At 40.4% G+C, this 19,123-nt stretch overlaps 1 protein-coding gene across 1 annotated transcript; it reads right to left on the reverse strand.

The window, feature by feature from the left end:
* Nucleotides 1-221: 221 nt before the first annotated feature.
* Nucleotides 222-17,228, reverse strand: dstyk (dual serine/threonine and tyrosine protein kinase). The gene is given in 15 exon segments (XM_032513221.1): nt 222-786; nt 1,330-1,464; nt 1,742-1,856; nt 2,363-2,476; nt 2,591-2,723; nt 3,180-3,336; nt 3,469-3,598; nt 5,158-5,334; nt 5,429-5,512; nt 6,101-6,339; nt 9,362-9,557; nt 9,732-10,202; nt 10,204-10,239; nt 14,256-14,665; nt 15,939-17,228. Coding segments are annotated over 15 exon segments (2,799 nt in total). The 5' UTR covers nt 16,153-17,228; the 3' UTR covers nt 222-598.
* Between the last annotated feature and the right edge of the window lie 1,895 nt (nt 17,229-19,123).

Below are 19,123 nucleotides of genomic sequence, written 5' to 3' on the forward strand. Positions count from 1 at the left end.
GTGTTACTACTAAAAATAACTACCTAAAATGTGACATTTCCAGAACTGTATAATTTAGAGCAATGACTTGGACACATGCAACCAGTGGAGATGTATTGCAAGTAGACAGTTCATAGTTTTGAGGAGTCACAAGCCAAAAAGAATTAAAAAAATAAAAATGAAACAGCTTATGACACAAATCATGTTTTAACAGCTCATTTTTATTAAAAAAAAGATGTATTTGTATAGATGCAGACATGTTCACTTTAAATACAATCTAAAATTAGTCTTTTATATATTTATATTTTTCATAATACTGAGAATGAACAACTTCTAAAACAATTTGCATCTAGTAACAACTCAATGACAAAGTAATAATTAGCACGGCAGCTACGACAAAAGCATGTATACAAATGCACACGAACAAACAATAAAACACACATATTTGCAAACTTCTGGTCTGTATCAACTCCTCATAAATAATGTAAATCCAACAAAGGAGGACAGCTCGAATATTATCCATTGGTCTACTGTTTATCTCTGTTATTCATAAATACAAAAAAAATACTTTCCTGATCAAAATCCCTGTCACACATTTGTTAGTTTGTCTGGAGTGTTTTCAATTTGAGTCCTCGAGGCTACTGCTTTTCTGTTCCGAGCCACAGTTGCAGAGCCGGACCATGATGCTTTGCAGGCTGGGCTCCACGATACCAAGCAAGGGCCTCTGGGAAGGGTCTCCATTCCAGCAGGCCTCCATCAGCTGCCAGCATTCCTCATCAAAAGTGGGCAACCGCTCAGGTCTGGCTCCTGGAGACGACATGGGCGTAAGTCAGCCAAAACATATAGACATATAGATAGATAGATAGATAGATAGACATATAGATAGATAGACAGATAGATAGATAGATAGATAGACATATAGATAGATAGATAGAGATAGACAGATAGATAGATAGACATATAGATAGATAGATAGAGAGATAGACAGATAGATAGATAGACAGATAGATAAATAGAGAGAGACCGATTGATCGACCGCAGCACGCACGCATGCTTGCGTCTCAACTAATGCTCATAATAATAACACCTGAGGATTTAAATAAACGCATTAGAAGCGTCGCCAAAATATTTTTTCCCAGCATGGATCCATATAGTGCTGACAGAAGACATCCCCAAAACTGTCCAATCAATGAGTTCCTGTCAGTTAACAAATGCCGTCATGTTAACTGTTCTTGGTTTGTTTGTAAAAAGTCAGTGTGAACACAAACAGGACTATAACTAAAAGGCAACTAAATATTTATTATGATGTCATTGATCCAGACAAACTGCAGGTGTGAAAGCAGTGTTTACCTTTTTTTACATTATTCCAGAGCTGGTCCTTACTGGAGCATTTCTCAAAGGCTTCTGGAAGTTTTACTGAACCAGTGCAGAGGTACCAGAAGAGGATACCGAAGGCGTAAACATCCACAGAGTTATCATACTTTCCTGTTAGGAGAAGAGAAAACCTTATAAAAGACTGATATTTATGTAACATTCCTGCACAATTCTAAGTTTTGACATAAGATGAAATGACAAATTCATGTTTGGATTACATTGTTATGTAATAGTTATCCTCTCAAGTTTAAAAAAAAGAAAAACAAACAAGTAACTTTTGTGAGCCACTAGTAGCTGCGTGTTCAGACAGTTCTGACCTATCAAACTGTAACCAGGAAGTTACTTCAAGATGAAATTCATCAACGATGTGACAGTTGAGTTATGGTACCTGTAAACAGCTCTGGTGCCATGTGGATGGGGGTTCCAACGATGCTGCCAGACATCATGGCCTCTGGTTTACAGAAGCCTAGGTCGGTAATTTTTGCACGATTTTGCTTGTCCAACTGGAAAAGGATTGAAAACAAATAAAATCTTGTTAGGTCAAATTAGGTTGTGGGTTGTATCTCAATTGGACCGGCTTCTGTGTTGAAGTGATTTATGGCGGTGGGTTTTCAGACTAAGATTTTGCAGTGAAAATAGACTTTTCTAATGTCAGATTACTTTGTTAACGATATACTTCCATTAAGTGTCCCAGTACGCCATGCCAGTGAGTCATCATGCACAATACCAGGACCCCGAAACTAGCTCACCTAGATGGAACGATGGCAAATAATGACTATTGCCAACTTACATCTCATTATTTTACTTCTGAATAAAATGCCAAAACTGGTTTAAAAAAAAGTAAAAGTAGTGTTGGCCCAATAACAATGTAATGCATGCTAATGTGTCAGTAAATAGTATATAGTGTATCCCTGAAGTGCTGCGATACAGCTACTACTGACACAGAAAACCCCTCAGAAGTCACAGACTCTATATGTTTGCTGAACTATTATTTTTCTTTTTAACTTACCAGAACGTTCTTTAGCTTTATGTCTCTGTGCAGGAGGCCCTGACCGTGCAAGAAGCGTATCCCCTCCACCACATCCAGAGCGATCTGAAGTCTCTCCCTCAGTGATAAACCACCCTGGTAGAGATGGAGAGAGAAAGGAAAAGTAGACTTAACTGGAAGTAGTGAGCAAGATTTTACCTATGAAACAATACCATGTCTCTTTTTCTAATCTCCCCATTATCAAGTCACCTTTAAGCCTGTATAGAGGTCTCTGTGCAGCCGCTCCATGATGAGCAGCACAGCGATGCTGGAGCCGCCTCCGTAAGTGTGATCGATCACAGAGCCGTGCAGGTCGACGAGCCGCTCATGCTTGGGCAGAGACCTTAAGCAAAGGAGAAAAGAGGAAGAAAAAAATGTTTCGTACAATCACAAAATAATCACTTTTTGTTATCTTGAAGTCAGAGTTTATGTAAGTATTGTTTGTCTACATTAAGGCAGTTTCACAACATCCCCAACATTCCTCAGGTTCATAGCAGTTGGAGCAGACAAGCATTAATTAGACACATTCATACTGACAATTGCACAGAATAGCCTCAAGGCTTCAACAGTCAAAACCATTTTTTTTCATGTACTGGGTAGAGTTTGGCCTGTCCAATGATAATCGCAGGTAATTCAGAAACTGCTTAAGGCCATTTGAAATTTCCCATGCACACGTCTTGAGTTTCTGTAAAATGTGCTGCAAGCTGTGACAAGTATTGGCTTTGGTACCTGCGGCGGTTTGGTGTTTATAATTCAAATAAGCAAAGTTTTTGTTTTGCACTAACTCTCACTAACTCACCTTGTGTAGTGAAACTCCAAAGCCAGATCGTTCCAGTGTTTATCATCAGGCGGTACCACAGACTTTAAGGCACATGGGTAGTGTCCGCCCCAACTGTCACACAAGTAAACAACCCCGTACTGACCCCGACCCAACTCTTTCCCAAGCTTAGGCTTGCCTGTCAAAAAAAACATTTTTTTTTTTTTTAAATTGTATTTATTACATGTCAGGTGGAGATGGTCACAAATGGCCATGTGTGCAAAAGATACTAATTCACAGAATTTAAAAAGAGTATTTGGTGGTGACTCACCATGCAGCAGCACGTCTCTGAGGGAGCGGCTTTCCAGAGACAGCCGGGCCAGCCGAGGGGCGTGATCCTTCCTCACACGCAGCCACAGGTCCTCAGTGCGCTCCAGACGCCCCGTATGCCCTTCCTCCAGCTACAGCAACACATGACATAACATCTCATGTTTAGCATTAAGAACTGCTGCTCTGGTTTCATTTAACAAACTTATTAAACAAACTATTAAAGCAACCTCTAATATGTCTAACTACCTTTAAAAGCTGAGTTTGTATTGAATCTTTTTGGTCCATCGTGACATCTAAATTTGTCCTTTTCTTTTTAACCACATCATTAGAACGTCAGAAAGGGACATCACCATGGAAACTGTTGCTAAGATCTACCGCCCTGCAGGTTCTCAGTGACTACAGGCCAGTGGCCTTGACCTCTGTGACAGTGTAGTCATTTGTCGGACTGGTTAATGCAGAGGTCCTGGCCAGCAGTTACTCAATTATGTATTTCATATGTATTTTTAACCAGAGGGTGACAGTACCGGGTTGAGTTCTCATTACTGCTGTTTAAATTGTGCTCAGCTGTCCCACACTGGCTGTCATGTGATCATTTCATCAGAGCAATATGACTGGAATTGATTTGTCAGGGACTTCGTGGACAGATTTTTGCATGGAGGTGCATAAAAGGAAAAGTAGTTCTAGTGAAGAGGAATACATGGCTGAACCATGATCTTATAGCCTGAGAGCCAAAAGCTGTCTATAGAGATGTAAACTGTCATGGAGCGGTTACCGTCATAGTGCTGGGTGGTATTGGGGCTGGGAGATATGGACCAAAAAGCATAGCTAGGTAAGTAAATAGCCTGTTTTAAATAAAAATAGGCCCATCTCTGAGAGGGCTCTCTTAGTTGTTTTCAATATCAATAAACGGACAAATTGTATAAATATTAATAATATACAATTAAAGGTTTTCCTCTCCTGCTTAACAATGAAACCTACACTGCACAATTACTACCACCAACTTTACTGGTAGTAGCACCTCTGCTTTGATCAACAGCTGTCTGCTCTAAGAGCATCCACCGGCTACACTGTAGCCTTGTGTGTGTTGTTTTAGGATTGAGCGCCATTTCATCTGTGACATGAACCAGCCTTTCTGTCTGTGTGCAGACGCAAGTCTTGGAAAATAGAGCAAATAAAGTAACGTTGCTCGCTCACTTTTTTGAGCACTAGCCTGTTTGGGCAACTGGCTTATTGCATTTACTGGCCCAATGTAACATTTTACTAGCTCCAGGGCATCGGGCCCTCCTCATTGGTAGACCCTGCTGTGAGCGAGGGGGCCAGGCAGACACGGAGGGAGAGTGGGCCGGGGTTGCGGGAGTGTGAAAGACCGGAGAGTAGATTTGCAAAGATTGGCATGGCTTTACAGAAGAAACAGGTTATGGAACAATGAGAAATCACGTTTTAACATATCGCGATATTATTGCAAATGCAGTTAATTGTTAAGCCCTACTTAGCGCCTGCACTAAGCCATTTGTTTGATGGGGCTAAATTGACCAATGTTAGACCAAGGGAGAAAAACTTCTGGGGGTTGTTTGGCTGCAGGTGATGATGCAAAGGACCCTAGGGTGAAATTACTCCAAACCACCACTTTAAGTCAAAGAAAGAGAGAGATGAGACATTAAAGAAAAAGGCAGAGAAAGACAAAGTTCACCTGACGCAGAGATGCTGCGAAGGCCTCATGGGAGCTGTTGAGGCGGGTTCTGAACTGGGAGCAGATGCTTCTTGCCAGTTTGGCGGCACTCAGACTTTCTATGGCGTCCTGGGCCACTTTCCGCTTCCACTCTGGAGTGATGGCAGGTGGGTTCACAAACGTTATCCTGTGGATTATCTAGGAGCAAGCCACAGATTAAGAACACTTCTTCAGAAGTCCTTATTTATCATGTGGTGAGAAACTCTTCTTACTGAATTCAGTAGAAAATCACCTGTTTAATTTGCTCCCAGAAGAGTCTTGTGACAGAGGATCCTGAATGAAAGGTGACTTCCACATGATAGGCAGCATTTAATAACTGTGACAGATGAGAAGAGGATGTAAATATAAAATGTCCCTTGTCTTTGTTGGAAAACCACATTTTATTTCTCTTTATGTATCTGATCCCGTTGATCTTTTGTTTTGATTGGCTTTTTTTTTTAACCACTTCTCTGTTCACACTTAGGCTTAAATGGTTAAATGAACAGTAGAAAGAGAAAAGGGCAGGTGATTTGTCTGACATGTTCAACAATTTCATCTATTTCTGAACCATATACTAGCCCTCAAATTGTCTCTCCATTTAAACATTTGGAATTGGATTGCTAAAACTGGTCTTACTGTGGCATTAGTCAAGTCTCCAGCTTTCTTTATCTTGGACTTCAATTTTAATAAATAACTTTTCTTGACAAAGTTACAGTTTATTATCATAATATCTTCAGAGAGAGAGAGAGAGAGAGAGAGAGAGAGAGAGAAAGAGAAGAGGAGAGAGAGAGAGAGGAGAGAGAGAGAGAGAGAGAGAGAGAAAGCTGAATAAATACGATCATACTGCTCACATTTAAGTATCTTCACACTTAGCTTTCTGGACAAGCATATATAAGGTTCCTGTCTTTTACAAACTACTGCCCACCTGCTTGAGGTGATTGGAAGTGATATTGTGGACAGAAGACTCCATGTGTGACTTCTCCAGACTGCTGAGACATCGCTCCAGAGTTCCCACAAAGCTCTCCCTCAGATAGTCCACAGAGCTGATGAGCTTATTTGCCACAGCCTGATTCAAACGAACCACTATCAGTTCCTGGATCTGGTGGATGCAAGATTTTATCTCCTTTGATGTAACAGGATCTCCATTATTTGTTACAATAATGTCTGCAGTTGAAAGAAAATATTTAGCAAGTTAATATGTAGACATGGTGTGTATTTCCAACAAGAACGGAGAAATCTGGATATATTAATTACAACCCTCTCCATACACAGTGCATTCTCCCATCACATGTGCAGCCCACACTGCTGCAATGTCAAAGGACTACATGCTTTCATGTAAGTTTTGATTATATTACTGGATTGAATATATTTTATATTTAAAGCCTATTATAAAGTACACAGTATTTTTTATTTGGTAAGTTAATGGATACTGTCTGCTTATGATATGGTAAAAGATCTGTTTCTATTTGCAGATGACATGGTAAACACAACCTAAGCAAATAACCCCTATATTTTCCATTTTATTCCCGTTATTTCCCATTCCCAATTTTCTACCCTGAATATTACCGTAATTTTCTCTCTGGTCATGCTTGTATAATGAAACACAAAAAGATCGATTCAAATAATTTAATGTTAAAGAGATTTATCAAATATTTGTCCAAGAGCAAAACATTACGTGTTCTTGCGGACGCAAGGGTCTCTGGAGGGTTGTGGTAGATTCGGTGTACTTGATTATCCCAGTTGGCTACTTATAGCACTGGGTGGTTTTGCATTTTACAAAGAGGTGTTTCTGATATTTAGCCAACTCTCATTTGTACAAAAGGAGTGGACAAAAACCTCTTTGTATAACATAATATAGTTCAGCAGCACCACACACTACAGACTCCAAACTGACCACAGTTGAATCCATACCTCTCAAAATTGAACATTATAACCATCTTGAAGAAATGAAAAAAACATAGTAACGTTCCCGCAGCATTTTGTTTTGTTGCTAAATTGTATGTAAAACAATCGGTGACATTAAATCACCTGTTTTAGTTAACAGTATCCTAAAATTGTGTCTAAGTGCTGGATATTTCCTTAAATCGGCAGTGGTTAGCTAGCAAATAAGCCCACTGACGGCAACGGTATTGTTCATATTTTGGCACAATGTTTAGTAATGACAAAGTAAAGGTCTTAGTGAGTGAAAACGTGATCTGAGATGCACATTGCAAAATGTTTCTGTAATTGTTCATAAGCTATGTGTGATCTCTGTAAAGTGGAACGGACTCAAAGTAGTACAACAGATTTCATTCTAATCTAAAGACTTTATGTTCGAGAAATATATGGTATGTAATTGTAAGACATATGATGCATTTGAGAAACGATTGCAAGTAAAGCAAATTCTACACGCTGTTTTCACTATACAGCGTAAAGAGGCTACAGAGGTGAGTGTCACAGGATAGTCATTCAGGCAGGCTGGTCTTGTTTTCTTAGGCACAGGAATAATGGTGGACTTCTTGAAGTACGTGGGTATGACATACTGAGCCAGTGAGAGGTTGAATATCATTGTGAACATTGGCGCAAGTTGGTAAGCACACAGTTTGAGGACCTGCCCACTGATACCGCCAAGTCTTGCTGCTTTCTCGGTGTTAACATGCTCACAAGCCCTCCTGATGTTAGGCTCAGAAAAGGAAGATGGTTGTGAGAGGTGCGCATCCATTAACCTCTGCTTCAGCTGTTTTTGCTTGTTGGCAACCTCAAAGCGAGCATAACATGCATTAGGCTCACTGCTATAGACGTGTCACCACTTGACAAGGAGGAGGGCTTATCTGTAGGGCTGCACGATTATGGCCAAATTGATTATCACGATGATTTTGTATATCACAGCTGCAACACATGTAAATGAAAATAAATAGACTACAATGTATTTTAAAATCTCCTTAATTTCTTTTCAACAATAACTGATTAAAAGAGCTAAGGAGACAGAGGGAGTGCGATGGACATATATGCTACTCGTTCAACGGCTGACTCATTAATGGGTCCACCACGGGTCGAATGGCGGGTCAGCGGAGTTACACACGTCGTGTGTATGAAATGTCTGCATTGTCACTGCGCTGCATTTTTATGAAATATGATATTCTGGCCACGGGTCACATCTCTTGCAGGTTCAGCAGGCTCCATCTCACACGGTATTATTCTACGAATAGTTGCATTCAATAATTTCTTCTGTGTTTTTTGTCGTGGCGGCCGCGATAGCAGAGTTACCAGCAGAAACACTGGTACAAATACAGGTTTGCCTCTCATGCTTAACAATATACAGCTGTGTTAATAACAATTCAAACTGTGGACAAATGTCAGAAGTGTGGACTGGCGGCCGCTGTGTCTCTCCATGTCGCCGGGGCGTTGTGTGTGTGAGTTAATGGGGGCGGGGTTGCGCGGAGTGTAAGAGGAGAGATACAAACACAGGCACGGCTTTACAGAAGAAATGGGTCATGTAACGCTAAATGAAACCATACCGATATAAACAACATTGCTTTGTTTGTGGAGAGGCAGCGAATGCAAGGACATTAGCACCGGTGCAACCTAGAGGAAAAATGTTAGTCACACACTGGAGCCTTGTGAGCTAGCAGACACTAACTAGCACTGGTCACTGCTGTTGTTTGAAAAACAACACAGACGGGACAAAATGTTGCATTTACTAGTAAACTAGTAAACCTTGTGACCGACATATAACCGACTGCTATCTGTTGTGGAATTTTCCTCACGTTACTCTGTCCGCTTTGACTGTCTACATCTAGAAACTAAGCTGCGTGATGCAAGGAACAACTCTGACTGGCTCATGATAAGACAGTGGTTTACGGAGCAGTAGATTGGCTTTGCAAAAAAACACGGAGTGTTCTATGAAATGACGAATTTAAAATATCGCTCGATCACGCAAATTTGATTGTGGGAAGCCAAAATCGTGATCGTGATTAAAATTCAATTAATTGTGCAGCCCTACTTATCTCTCATAGTTTTTAGGCCTTGCCACATGCTTTTGGGGTTGCTCTCCTGCAATGATCGTTTCACTTTCTTTTCTTTCTCGTTTCACAAGTGGTAGGTGGCAGTGTGTGTGTACAGGTGCCTCATATCTATCTAGACTAGAATCCCTATTTTGATATAAAAAAGCTAGATAAGATTTTAACCAAAGTGTTCACTCACTAACCTGTAAACTCCAGGTTGGCAGCATCCTCCAGCAGCTGCTCTTTCATGCTGCCAAGTGTTTCCACAATCATCTCCTTCATTTCTTCCTGTTTGCGATTAGCGATGGCCATTAGGGAGGTAAAGAGTTCACCCTCTTTTTCACGGGTGTACTCCAGCCTGCGTGGTGTTATCTGCAGGTCCCTCTGCATGTCAAAGGCCTGCAGGGATGGTAAGCAGAAAGGTTAAAGGCCTGATGATGATTTTTTATTGGGCATACTGGATCAATGCGGACTGAGATCAAGCTGTAATGCAAAGGTAGTAACAACTGTCATGAGTAGGAAACAGCACAACAATCACGGAAATATAAATTAACTGTGTCATCATCCTCTGACCTGGTTGATGAAAAGATCTAGACAGCGACAGTGAACCCCATTAAGCAGGTTGGCAGCTTCCACCTGCTGGTTTTGAAGCACTTGGCGAGCGAAAGGCACCAGCAACCGGTGCAGCCTTTCGAAAGCCTCACACAGCACACTCTGGGGTTTGGCACCTGGGGCGGGTATCTGTGTAGGGGCGCCACAGGAACAGTTTCCTATCAGGCTACTGAGAAGGCCGAGGGAAAGCAGCTGCTTATGGAGTGCACTCTTCTCCTTCTCCTTTTCCTTCTCCATACGGCGGCCAGGTTCTGGGGAGGCTGCTGACATGGTGTCAGGGATACGAATAAAACAGATGGGAAAGGAGAGCATTTCTTTGACTTTCCAGAGCTCAGCCACCTGATCTGTGCTTAGGGAGTCTTGGTTGATGGCATAGAGTATGATAGGGATCATGCTGCGAGTGCAGTCTTCCAGGGCCTCTTCAATGGGCTGGCACACTTTGACAAGGCACCACCATGACCTTTGCTTCCTGATGCCAAACCACAAAAAGAAAAAAGGAAAAACACAAAAATGTGACTTTCATATCAAGCAAAATGGTGTATATACATAGCCTGGTCCAACCAGACTCTCGTACATTTCATTTGAACAGAGAGTCTAGCCACTCTCCATTGACAAGCGTCAACTTTCTTGAAGTCTGATCAAGTTTAAAATTATTGGATCTGCCCAGAGCCACTGGATCTGCCATAACCAATCGCTAACGTTTGGTCGTGACGTCAGCTTAGCATTGCTCTTTGTTGTGTTTGATTGCTAGCTTGTAGCCAGCAGTGAACTTCGTTAAGTAGGTCCATTTTTACTGTATTGATATCACAGAAGTCTCTCGCACTTGTTGCAAAGTGATGCAGAGTGACAGGCAGTACCAAACATAGAGCACACTGCTCATCACCACAAGCCTGTAAACATAGTGGCTTCCATGAAGAGAAGGGAGAGCATTGCAGCACCTAGGAGTACTTTAAAAACTATTTTATACAGTCTTTGTTTAAAACTCACTGAAAATAGTAGTAGCGTTTTTAAACAAGAATCAAAGTCATTTAAAAAAATGTTTTTTAAAAATTGAAGACATTTAAAAATGTAATCGTGAACACTGTGAATCAAGATCGCGATTTTATTTTACAACAATTAATCGTGCAGGCCTAGTACTGAAGGAAAATGAAAATTTGAGCAGAAGTATGTAGGAGGGCGGAGCCAGGCTAGTATATACAGGAAATTATTATGAAATCTGGTTCTGTGAAAAAGGCAAGTTCTCCCAAATAAACAAATACATATTTTTCACATTTACTCTAAGTGAAATCCAGCCATGGAGACACCACTAGAAGGATACCACTCATTTAGTTGCCAGCTTTTTTGCTGCAATATCTACGACGGAACCAAAAATGTAAATATGTGACTCCATGCTAACTAGGTGATAATATGTCTGTGGTGTGTTAAAATCTTATTTCTGTTGTCTTCAAATCTTAGTGTTCCAACCGTTTTTAAAAACTCAAGAACAACATGTTCAGGTCAGAAAAATTGAATAATCCATAGACCTCTTAATGGACCAACATTTGAAAACATAAATTAAGTTTTTTTTATATGCCTAACATGTTTTATGTTGATGAACTGACCTTTTTTTGACACAAAATGCAGAAAAATGTCTTAACAAAACTGTAACCTGTTATATAAAGTGTTCAAGGAAATTAGAGCACTTTTCAAACCAATTAAAGCCAGAAGTTGTTTAAACCACTTCAACTGCAAAAAGAAAAAAAGAATCTTTCACAGACATCACATGCTCGTTCTATTTCTGTACACCTAATGGCACATAAATATTTGTGGTGGTCTTGGAAATGTCTGTGACAGGGCAGGAAAATGACACAAGTAAATAGGTTTTTCTTAACCCTTGATAAATAACAACTACTTGTAGAGAGCTTGAGAGGGAGACTATGGCGGAGGGAAAGAGCCAGAGAAAAGAGGCAAAAATAACCAACAGCTACACAAAGGAGACTGTCAGTCCTGTCTCCAAGAAACAAGCGCAGAGCCCTTCTGAGCAGTTTTTTTGGAACAAAGATAGCCTGCAAACATTTGCTCACAACTAATCAAAATCAATACAATGTTTGAATTCATTTAATGCAGTCAGTTTTCAACAACAAGCCTTGAAGAAAATCTCTGTGGGCTCTTTTGAGGTTACTATTTTGTTTTTATACATGTCTTTAAGAAGGGTCAGTATGAGTTAGCATTAGTGCTTACATCTGAGCCTGTTCTATAAAGCAGCATGGTCAAATAGCCATGTAAGAAATTAGAGTGTTCTTCTTTTAGCATAATTTAAGGGTGACTGGTAATATGCTAATATCCCAGGCCTTTGTTAACAAGCAGACTTGCTTATGTGAATTCATGGAACAATGCACATAAAAGAATTTTAGAAACGTGGCGATAGCATAGCACCCTTTTGTCCTCTGGGTGTTTAAGTTAAGTGGGAAAGCATGGGTTAACTCTGGGATGAAGAGAAGGATAATTAGCAAGTTGGCCTCTAAAGCATGTTGCTGTGATTATGGCAGGAGTGTGTGAATACCACATTGAGCAGAGAGATTCTGTGCCTTCATTTACTCTTAAACACATTAATCTCTTATTTATTCAGCAGAAACCTAAAGAGAGACACATTGCTCACACAACATGTTCACAACTATCAAAATAATATTGCAAATATTAATTTAAATTGATTATTCAATTCAATTTGAGCATGGAAATGCAATTGGTCATTCTGTCTCTCATCTGTGATAAAGTTTGTATTTTTAGCCTCTGAGGGTCCTCTCAAGTGTGACAAACGTTTTGACCCAAGTAAGGGACTGCAGATCCCACGCCTGAGCCTCTCAGTCACATGTGAAAACGGAGGGGGGGGGAATGAATGGTTTTACTTCCAGCACTATTTTATTTCCAGACGTTCTTCCATTACGCTTTTCTGTTTTTAAGATAAGAGTGGTGAAAGGTTTTGAAAGTGTGTGGCCATATTTTACCAACACATTACGTATAAACAGAGTCATGGAAACTCCATGCCATGGATTTTACCAAACAAAACAAAAAACAATCACAAATGCCACACATTCAAATATAACAGTCAAACATGAACTCTAATAAAAGGTTCTCCCAAATTAAGTTATTACACACTCATTTTGTGTACATCAAAATTAGTACAAATTGATTTTAGATCTTAGCAGAAATGTTGGATGTAAATAGATATTTTCTATTAGCACAGCTCAAACAAAACCCTAACTAAAATAATTACTTTCTTTACTAATGAAAACGTTTTTTTTGTAATGACGTTAACAACCAGTCTCCCATAATTCAGTTGTAACCATGGCAACTTCATCACAGCAAAGGTTTTTTTTTTTTTTTTTTTAACATAACCTGGTCATGTGAATTGCACCAGACCAGTGGCATTACGTAAGGGAGTTGGGCGGGTGGGCTGTCCTGAGCCTGAGCTAGGCCTTTTCTGGGGCTGTGTGATGCTCCCTAAGGGGCGTTGGTGTAATGGATTAGAGACCAATTTCCACGTGTCACACATGATAAGGAAACACTTCAATCCTTACACCATGCTAAATCAATTCACAACCTCAAGATATTGTAATTTTCAGGTCACACTGACTGTTCTGATTTGTCCTTTTTCCACGTAACCTGACAGTAATCTGTGAATCTGTTTTTAAGAAGTGCTCAATTCTAGAAAAAGCCTGTCTTTTTGAAAAGTAGCACAAATCAGGTAAAGTAGAATATTTAACAACACAGGAAATGATCCGCTCTGCTTAGTAATATGTGTGAGCCAAACCATGTGTGAATACAAAGGCTAGTAGTTCAAGCCAGAACAAGGATGGAAAAAAAAATCAATCCATCTTTGTTTTTGAAAAAAGGCTACAGGAGGAACTGCCACCATACAAAAACAAAATCGGTTATGACTACTAGGCCAAATATGATTGAAATCAGTGACATAGCTAAAGGACTGTGTTCCATATCAATGTCCACTACACCACAAATTCAAAATCAGATGTTTTTTCCCCCACATAAAAAACTGCAAAGATTACATTAACCTAGCACTGATTTAAAGGCAGTGTAAGTCAAATGGCTTTTCTTTAACTGTTCCAAAACTAATTTTAAAAAGTTGGTGTACAACATTAACCCATCACAATACGAATTTTCTAGAGGAAGACTTAATGTAAATTATTCTGTTCTTGTCTGACCACGAAGAGAGCTTTCTGCCAACAAAAACAACACCACCCATTTTTTATCCCAGCCTACACGTCTGTGACGGTTCTGTCATCCAGGTCATAGTTACACAAGGGCAGTTGGACTTACTGTATGTATCTGGAAGATTGGCGTTAAAGTGTCAGTTAATGAAAAGCAAACTAAATAACGCAAGTAAGAACTACCATGTAAATGGTTTCTTATTGTACTCCTTATTTAGGCTATGAGTGGACACTGTACTGAGAGAATTGATCCAGTAGGTTTCTGTGACTTAAAGCTTACCTGTAGCAGTGGGTGATGCAGAGTAATCTCCAGCTCTGCTAGCCTGTGAGCCGGGTCCTCACATTCCTCATGGATCTCCAAGTCCTCCCGAGGCACTGTGTCCCAGCGGCCACAGTTAGCTGCCAGCTGGTGCACCAGTTCATACTGACCAGGCAGTGCCAAGCTGAGCCGTGTCTGTCTCCCATGGGTGAAACACAACTTCCGCCTCTTGCAGACAGTGCCCTGGACTCCTTCACAAGCCTCTCCTGCCTCAGGGCCCAGTGGCAGCAGCCTTTCCCCCAGAAGGCAGTTGAGTAGCTGGTAGCGGGCAGCACAGTCCTGGCCCAGTACCACAATGTACGGGGAAGCGCCCACAGTGTTGCGCAGAAACTCTTCCTCATGACTGGGGAAAGAGATGCAGCTGAGCTGGGCTGGGGGAACGGACAAAACAAAACGTCAAAGGAGGTATCTGATTTTGAGAAGTGGACCATATTAGTAATAACCTAAAGCAACCCTGTTGACTCCTGGAATTAGTGAGCTTGTTAGGAACTCTTGTTCAATATTGTAAGCAGAGATATAGTACTCAATGACACATTCTCTATTGTATGAGATTGTTATTTCAAGAAAATACAAAAGATCCCTGTCCAATGATAGAGATTTAAAATCTTTTAAAGCTGATACTGTTCCTTAGGCTACTATGTCTTGATTCAGCCCTAAGATGTAGAGCACACACAGAAGAACCAATTCAGGGGGTTGAGGGTATCAGACATAATCCTTAGCAATGCTGAGTCACAGTCTAAAACAGTTATATAACAAAGAGAGGATAGAGCAGCAATGGCCTACTTTATATTCATATACAAGTGCATTCTTGAATTTAACCTCTGAGGATCAATAAAGCATTATCTTATATCTTACTTTCTGAAATATACATGTAGTTTTACTGTAACTGTTACTCTAATCTAGCCTTCCCCTTCTAATATTCATTCCTTGCCCTAACATGATGCATTAAAACCTGTTGTTTCAGAAAGACCTGTGCTGAGCACTTGACCGCATGACCCCTGCAGTGGAAAGACTAAACAGGCATTCAGTGCAGACCTACGCTTAACCTCCACCAAAATATCAGATCAAGGACTATGGACTGATCCTTCTGCATCACGTAAAGCACTTTTTTGATCAGATGAATGAGTGTAACCAAGACATTTTCAAGATGAATCTAGTTTAGCAAGTGAAGACATGTGTTTAGCTATGCCCATGAAAGGCAGCATTATGGTCCCATTTTTTTCTGTTGATTATGACTAATCTTCAGCTTAACAATCATTCAACATTGAGGACAATTATTACAGTGTAAAGGACACCAGCTATGATCGAGAAAGCTACTCCTGCAGATGTGGCACATTACATTTGGTATATGATCATTTTTTTATGTTACGCACGCGCGCGCGCACACACACACACACACACACTTATTCTATTCATGCTTTTCAGAGGGGGCTTAATCTTTTTAGTTTTCCCTAACACCTAATTATGCATTTCAGTCTACTTTTTGGTGGAGAAATGAATTGGCAGCAGAAACTCGTTAGTTCTTTCCTTGTGGTACAGGATACAGAAGGATAACATGGGAGGCTTTAAACATGGTTAAATACTGCGACATGTGGGTGCACCGCTGGGATGTTCAGACGGTGTTCTGCATGTGTTCCAACCTACCTGCCTCAAAAGAAGCTGATTCCGAGCTCATGGTCGATGCACAAGCATTGCTGTATTTTTGCCTAATTTCACGGAAGAACGCATTAGTCTCTTTCAGGTTCTTCTTCAGTTGTATGGTGTGTTTGTTGTAGCTGTTAAATGTCCTTGTCAGTTCCCGAGCTAAAGGAGTTGTTTTCTGTTGCTGCTGTTGTTGTTGTTGTGTATTTCCCTCCATGGTCAACACTTTGAGGGACCGTCTTCTCCGTGTTGTGATTTACAAAGTTAAGCAGGTGTCAAACCCACTAATTGAACGTGTTCAAACGTCAATCAGTCCTGTTATCAAACCTTTGTCTTTACGTGCTAGTTAGTTAGTTGTCATGTTTGTCCACCCACTTGCTATGCTTTGTTAAATGACGTTAATGGCTGCACTTGTAGTCCATTTTAACATATCAATAACATTAGTGTATTAGTGCTGGACAGACAACAGTCCCTGCAGTGTTTTGTGTCAGTGAATAAAGACTAGGCATTTGGATTTTTTTGTTGTGATGTTCAAGATGACTAAACACTGCTAGCTAGCTTAACGTTGTGCCTCGCGTACAAGACAACTTTAAGGTTATTGATTCGAGAACTGATTCTAACGGTTAGCTAACGTTAACCAAGTAACCGCTATTTCGGCATCTTTCTAATGAACACCGACTGTCTGACTGACTGTAGACTAAGGAGCGTCTTAAAAACAAAGGATACCAACACGACAATAATGTCTTGTCGACTAATGTGTTAGCTAGCTATATAATGCGCGTTTTGCGACCTAGCTGCGGTCCAGATAACGTTAGCAATGCTAGCCAGAAGGCATCTCATGCCCGTCCTCGTCTTGGCCTGGCACAACAGACATAGCCTTTAACTCCACGTAAGTAGTCCAGGGCACAGTTTCACAGTCATACCGATCCGTGTTAAAAAGAAGGGGCCCAACTTTTGGAGTTGCCTCTTTATGACAACCTATGCACGGCAAAACGTTGGCGTTTTCCTGATGAGGCTCCGTGGGAAAAGATCTTCCTAAACTGGCTCTGGACAGGAGAAGCCAGCGGACATCTTTCACCCTGTAGAGCGACGGCGACACAACCAAATTAACTGTTTTCTCTTTCGATGATGATGAAGATGAAAAGAAGAGTCAGTGGTGGTGCAGGGTAAGGTGTGTCACCGTCCGAAACAACTCGCATAGCTGAGCCCAAGCAGTCAAATCAATGCAAAACAGAAAGTCGACACAACCAAAGTTTGGGAGAGGAAAGGGCGGGGTTCGGGATGACGCACTGCAGTCTGGGAAATGTAGGAATATTGGTTTTGGTATTGATACATCTTCATCTGTCTAGTTGAGAACTATATCTGCATATAGTTTAGAATGGATAACTTTGTAGTTAATGCTGTGTATGTGTTTTAAGAGCAATGCCACTGGTTGAAATCAGGAAAGTATTGCAATGTCAAAATAAATACCCAGACTATACAAGGAGCCAATATGCATGTCACTCCCATAGACTGTTAATATTCATAATTAATACAGTCTATGGTCACTGCCCGATGTAAGTGCAGATGAGTCGTGCATGCTAAGATTTAAATGGTTTACGACATAATGTGTAAAACTAACATTTGTGAAATCCAATAAACTTTCATCATAACACACAATAACCGAAGATTGGAATCATTTCAAAAACGTTTAAGCTATCTATGATTGTTTGCTAACGTTAGCTCAAAACGCCATTCAACCATAGACTGTAAATTATCGACGGTCTATGCATTCAACTGACAACCTTTGTTGTGTTTGATTGCTAGCTTGTAGCTAAGCTAGCAGTGATTTCAAAAACGATTTAGCTATATATGGTTGTTTGATTGCTAACGTAGCTCAAAACGCCATTCAACTGGCAACCTTTGTTGTGTTTGATTACTAACTTGTAGCCAGCAGTGAACAAACTTTGTCAAGTAGGTCCATTTTTATTCTGTACTAATTTTACAGAAGTCTTTCGTTAGCATCTTGTAGGCTACTTGTCGCAGAGTGACGCATGCGCGACTCAAATCTGCACTCGTCTTACATTGGGGAGTGACACAGATTAGCGCCGCCAGCTGTTATGAAGATGTATCATGTCTCATCACTTCGGTATGCTCAGAGGCACTTTTTGGACCAATTCGGGGAGACTGATCAGTCCAACTGCCTTTTCTGCCGAGGGTCGACCGTCTGGTTGGTGTGTCAGGGGCTTTATTAGGCTTAAACCAACTGGTTCAAACCAGTCTACCTGCATTATTATAACTGGTGACTGCATGCTGATCTCTAGTGGTCAACATCTGTAATGACCCTACTAATTCAACCTCTTACTCTTTTCTCTCAGTTCACTACAGACTGCCTATTTAGGTCAAGTTCACCAAATGGTTGAATAACCAAACACATTTTCTTCCTCCAGGAAGTCAGCTAGGATTTGAAATGCATTTTCTCTGCAACTATTATGTAATAATTATTTTTGTATTAGAAAACATGTGGATATTGTTCTGTTTATTAACAGGGTGTTAGTCCTCTATGTAAACTACATATCACAATTAGGCTATATAATTTCACATAATGATAACAATGATCTCTTTGAAGGACTGGGAGAGTCATTGCATGCAACTGTAAGTGCTCTTAATCATCTACAAGTAGATATTTAAGTTGGAAAAGGAAGCACTGGCTCATTAATTAGTATTTGTTGGATAAAAAGTCAATAATTCAGGAAAAAAGCCCACAGTTATTGCACATGAATAAAGTGTTTCAAACATTCAATTACAAAGTAATAAATTTCAATCGGAATAAAATGAATTCCAAAGTGATGAACATTTTTGATTGCTTAAGCACTATTTTGAAAGCAGGGACTGGTTTTTCAAAACACTTACTATTAACACAAGCACACATCCAATCAGCAGAACACCTCAGACTAATGAAACTCTCTTGCAAAAACTATAAACTAATTTATATAAAAATATATACATATTATTTTTGGGGGGTTTTCTGCCTTTAATGGACAGGACAGTTAGGTGAGAAGACATGCAGGAAATCGTCACAGGTCAGACTTGAATCCTGGACCTCTGCGTCGAGGCATAAACCTCTCAGTGCATGTGCGCCTGCTCTACCACTGAGCACACCTAGCCACAGCCTAATACACTTTTGGCAATTTTACTTCTCAGTGATT

Source organism: Etheostoma spectabile, chromosome 4 (assembly GCF_008692095.1).
Source record: "Etheostoma spectabile isolate EspeVRDwgs_2016 chromosome 4, UIUC_Espe_1.0, whole genome shotgun sequence".
NCBI classification, from domain to species: Eukaryota; Metazoa; Chordata; class Actinopteri; order Perciformes; family Percidae; genus Etheostoma; species Etheostoma spectabile.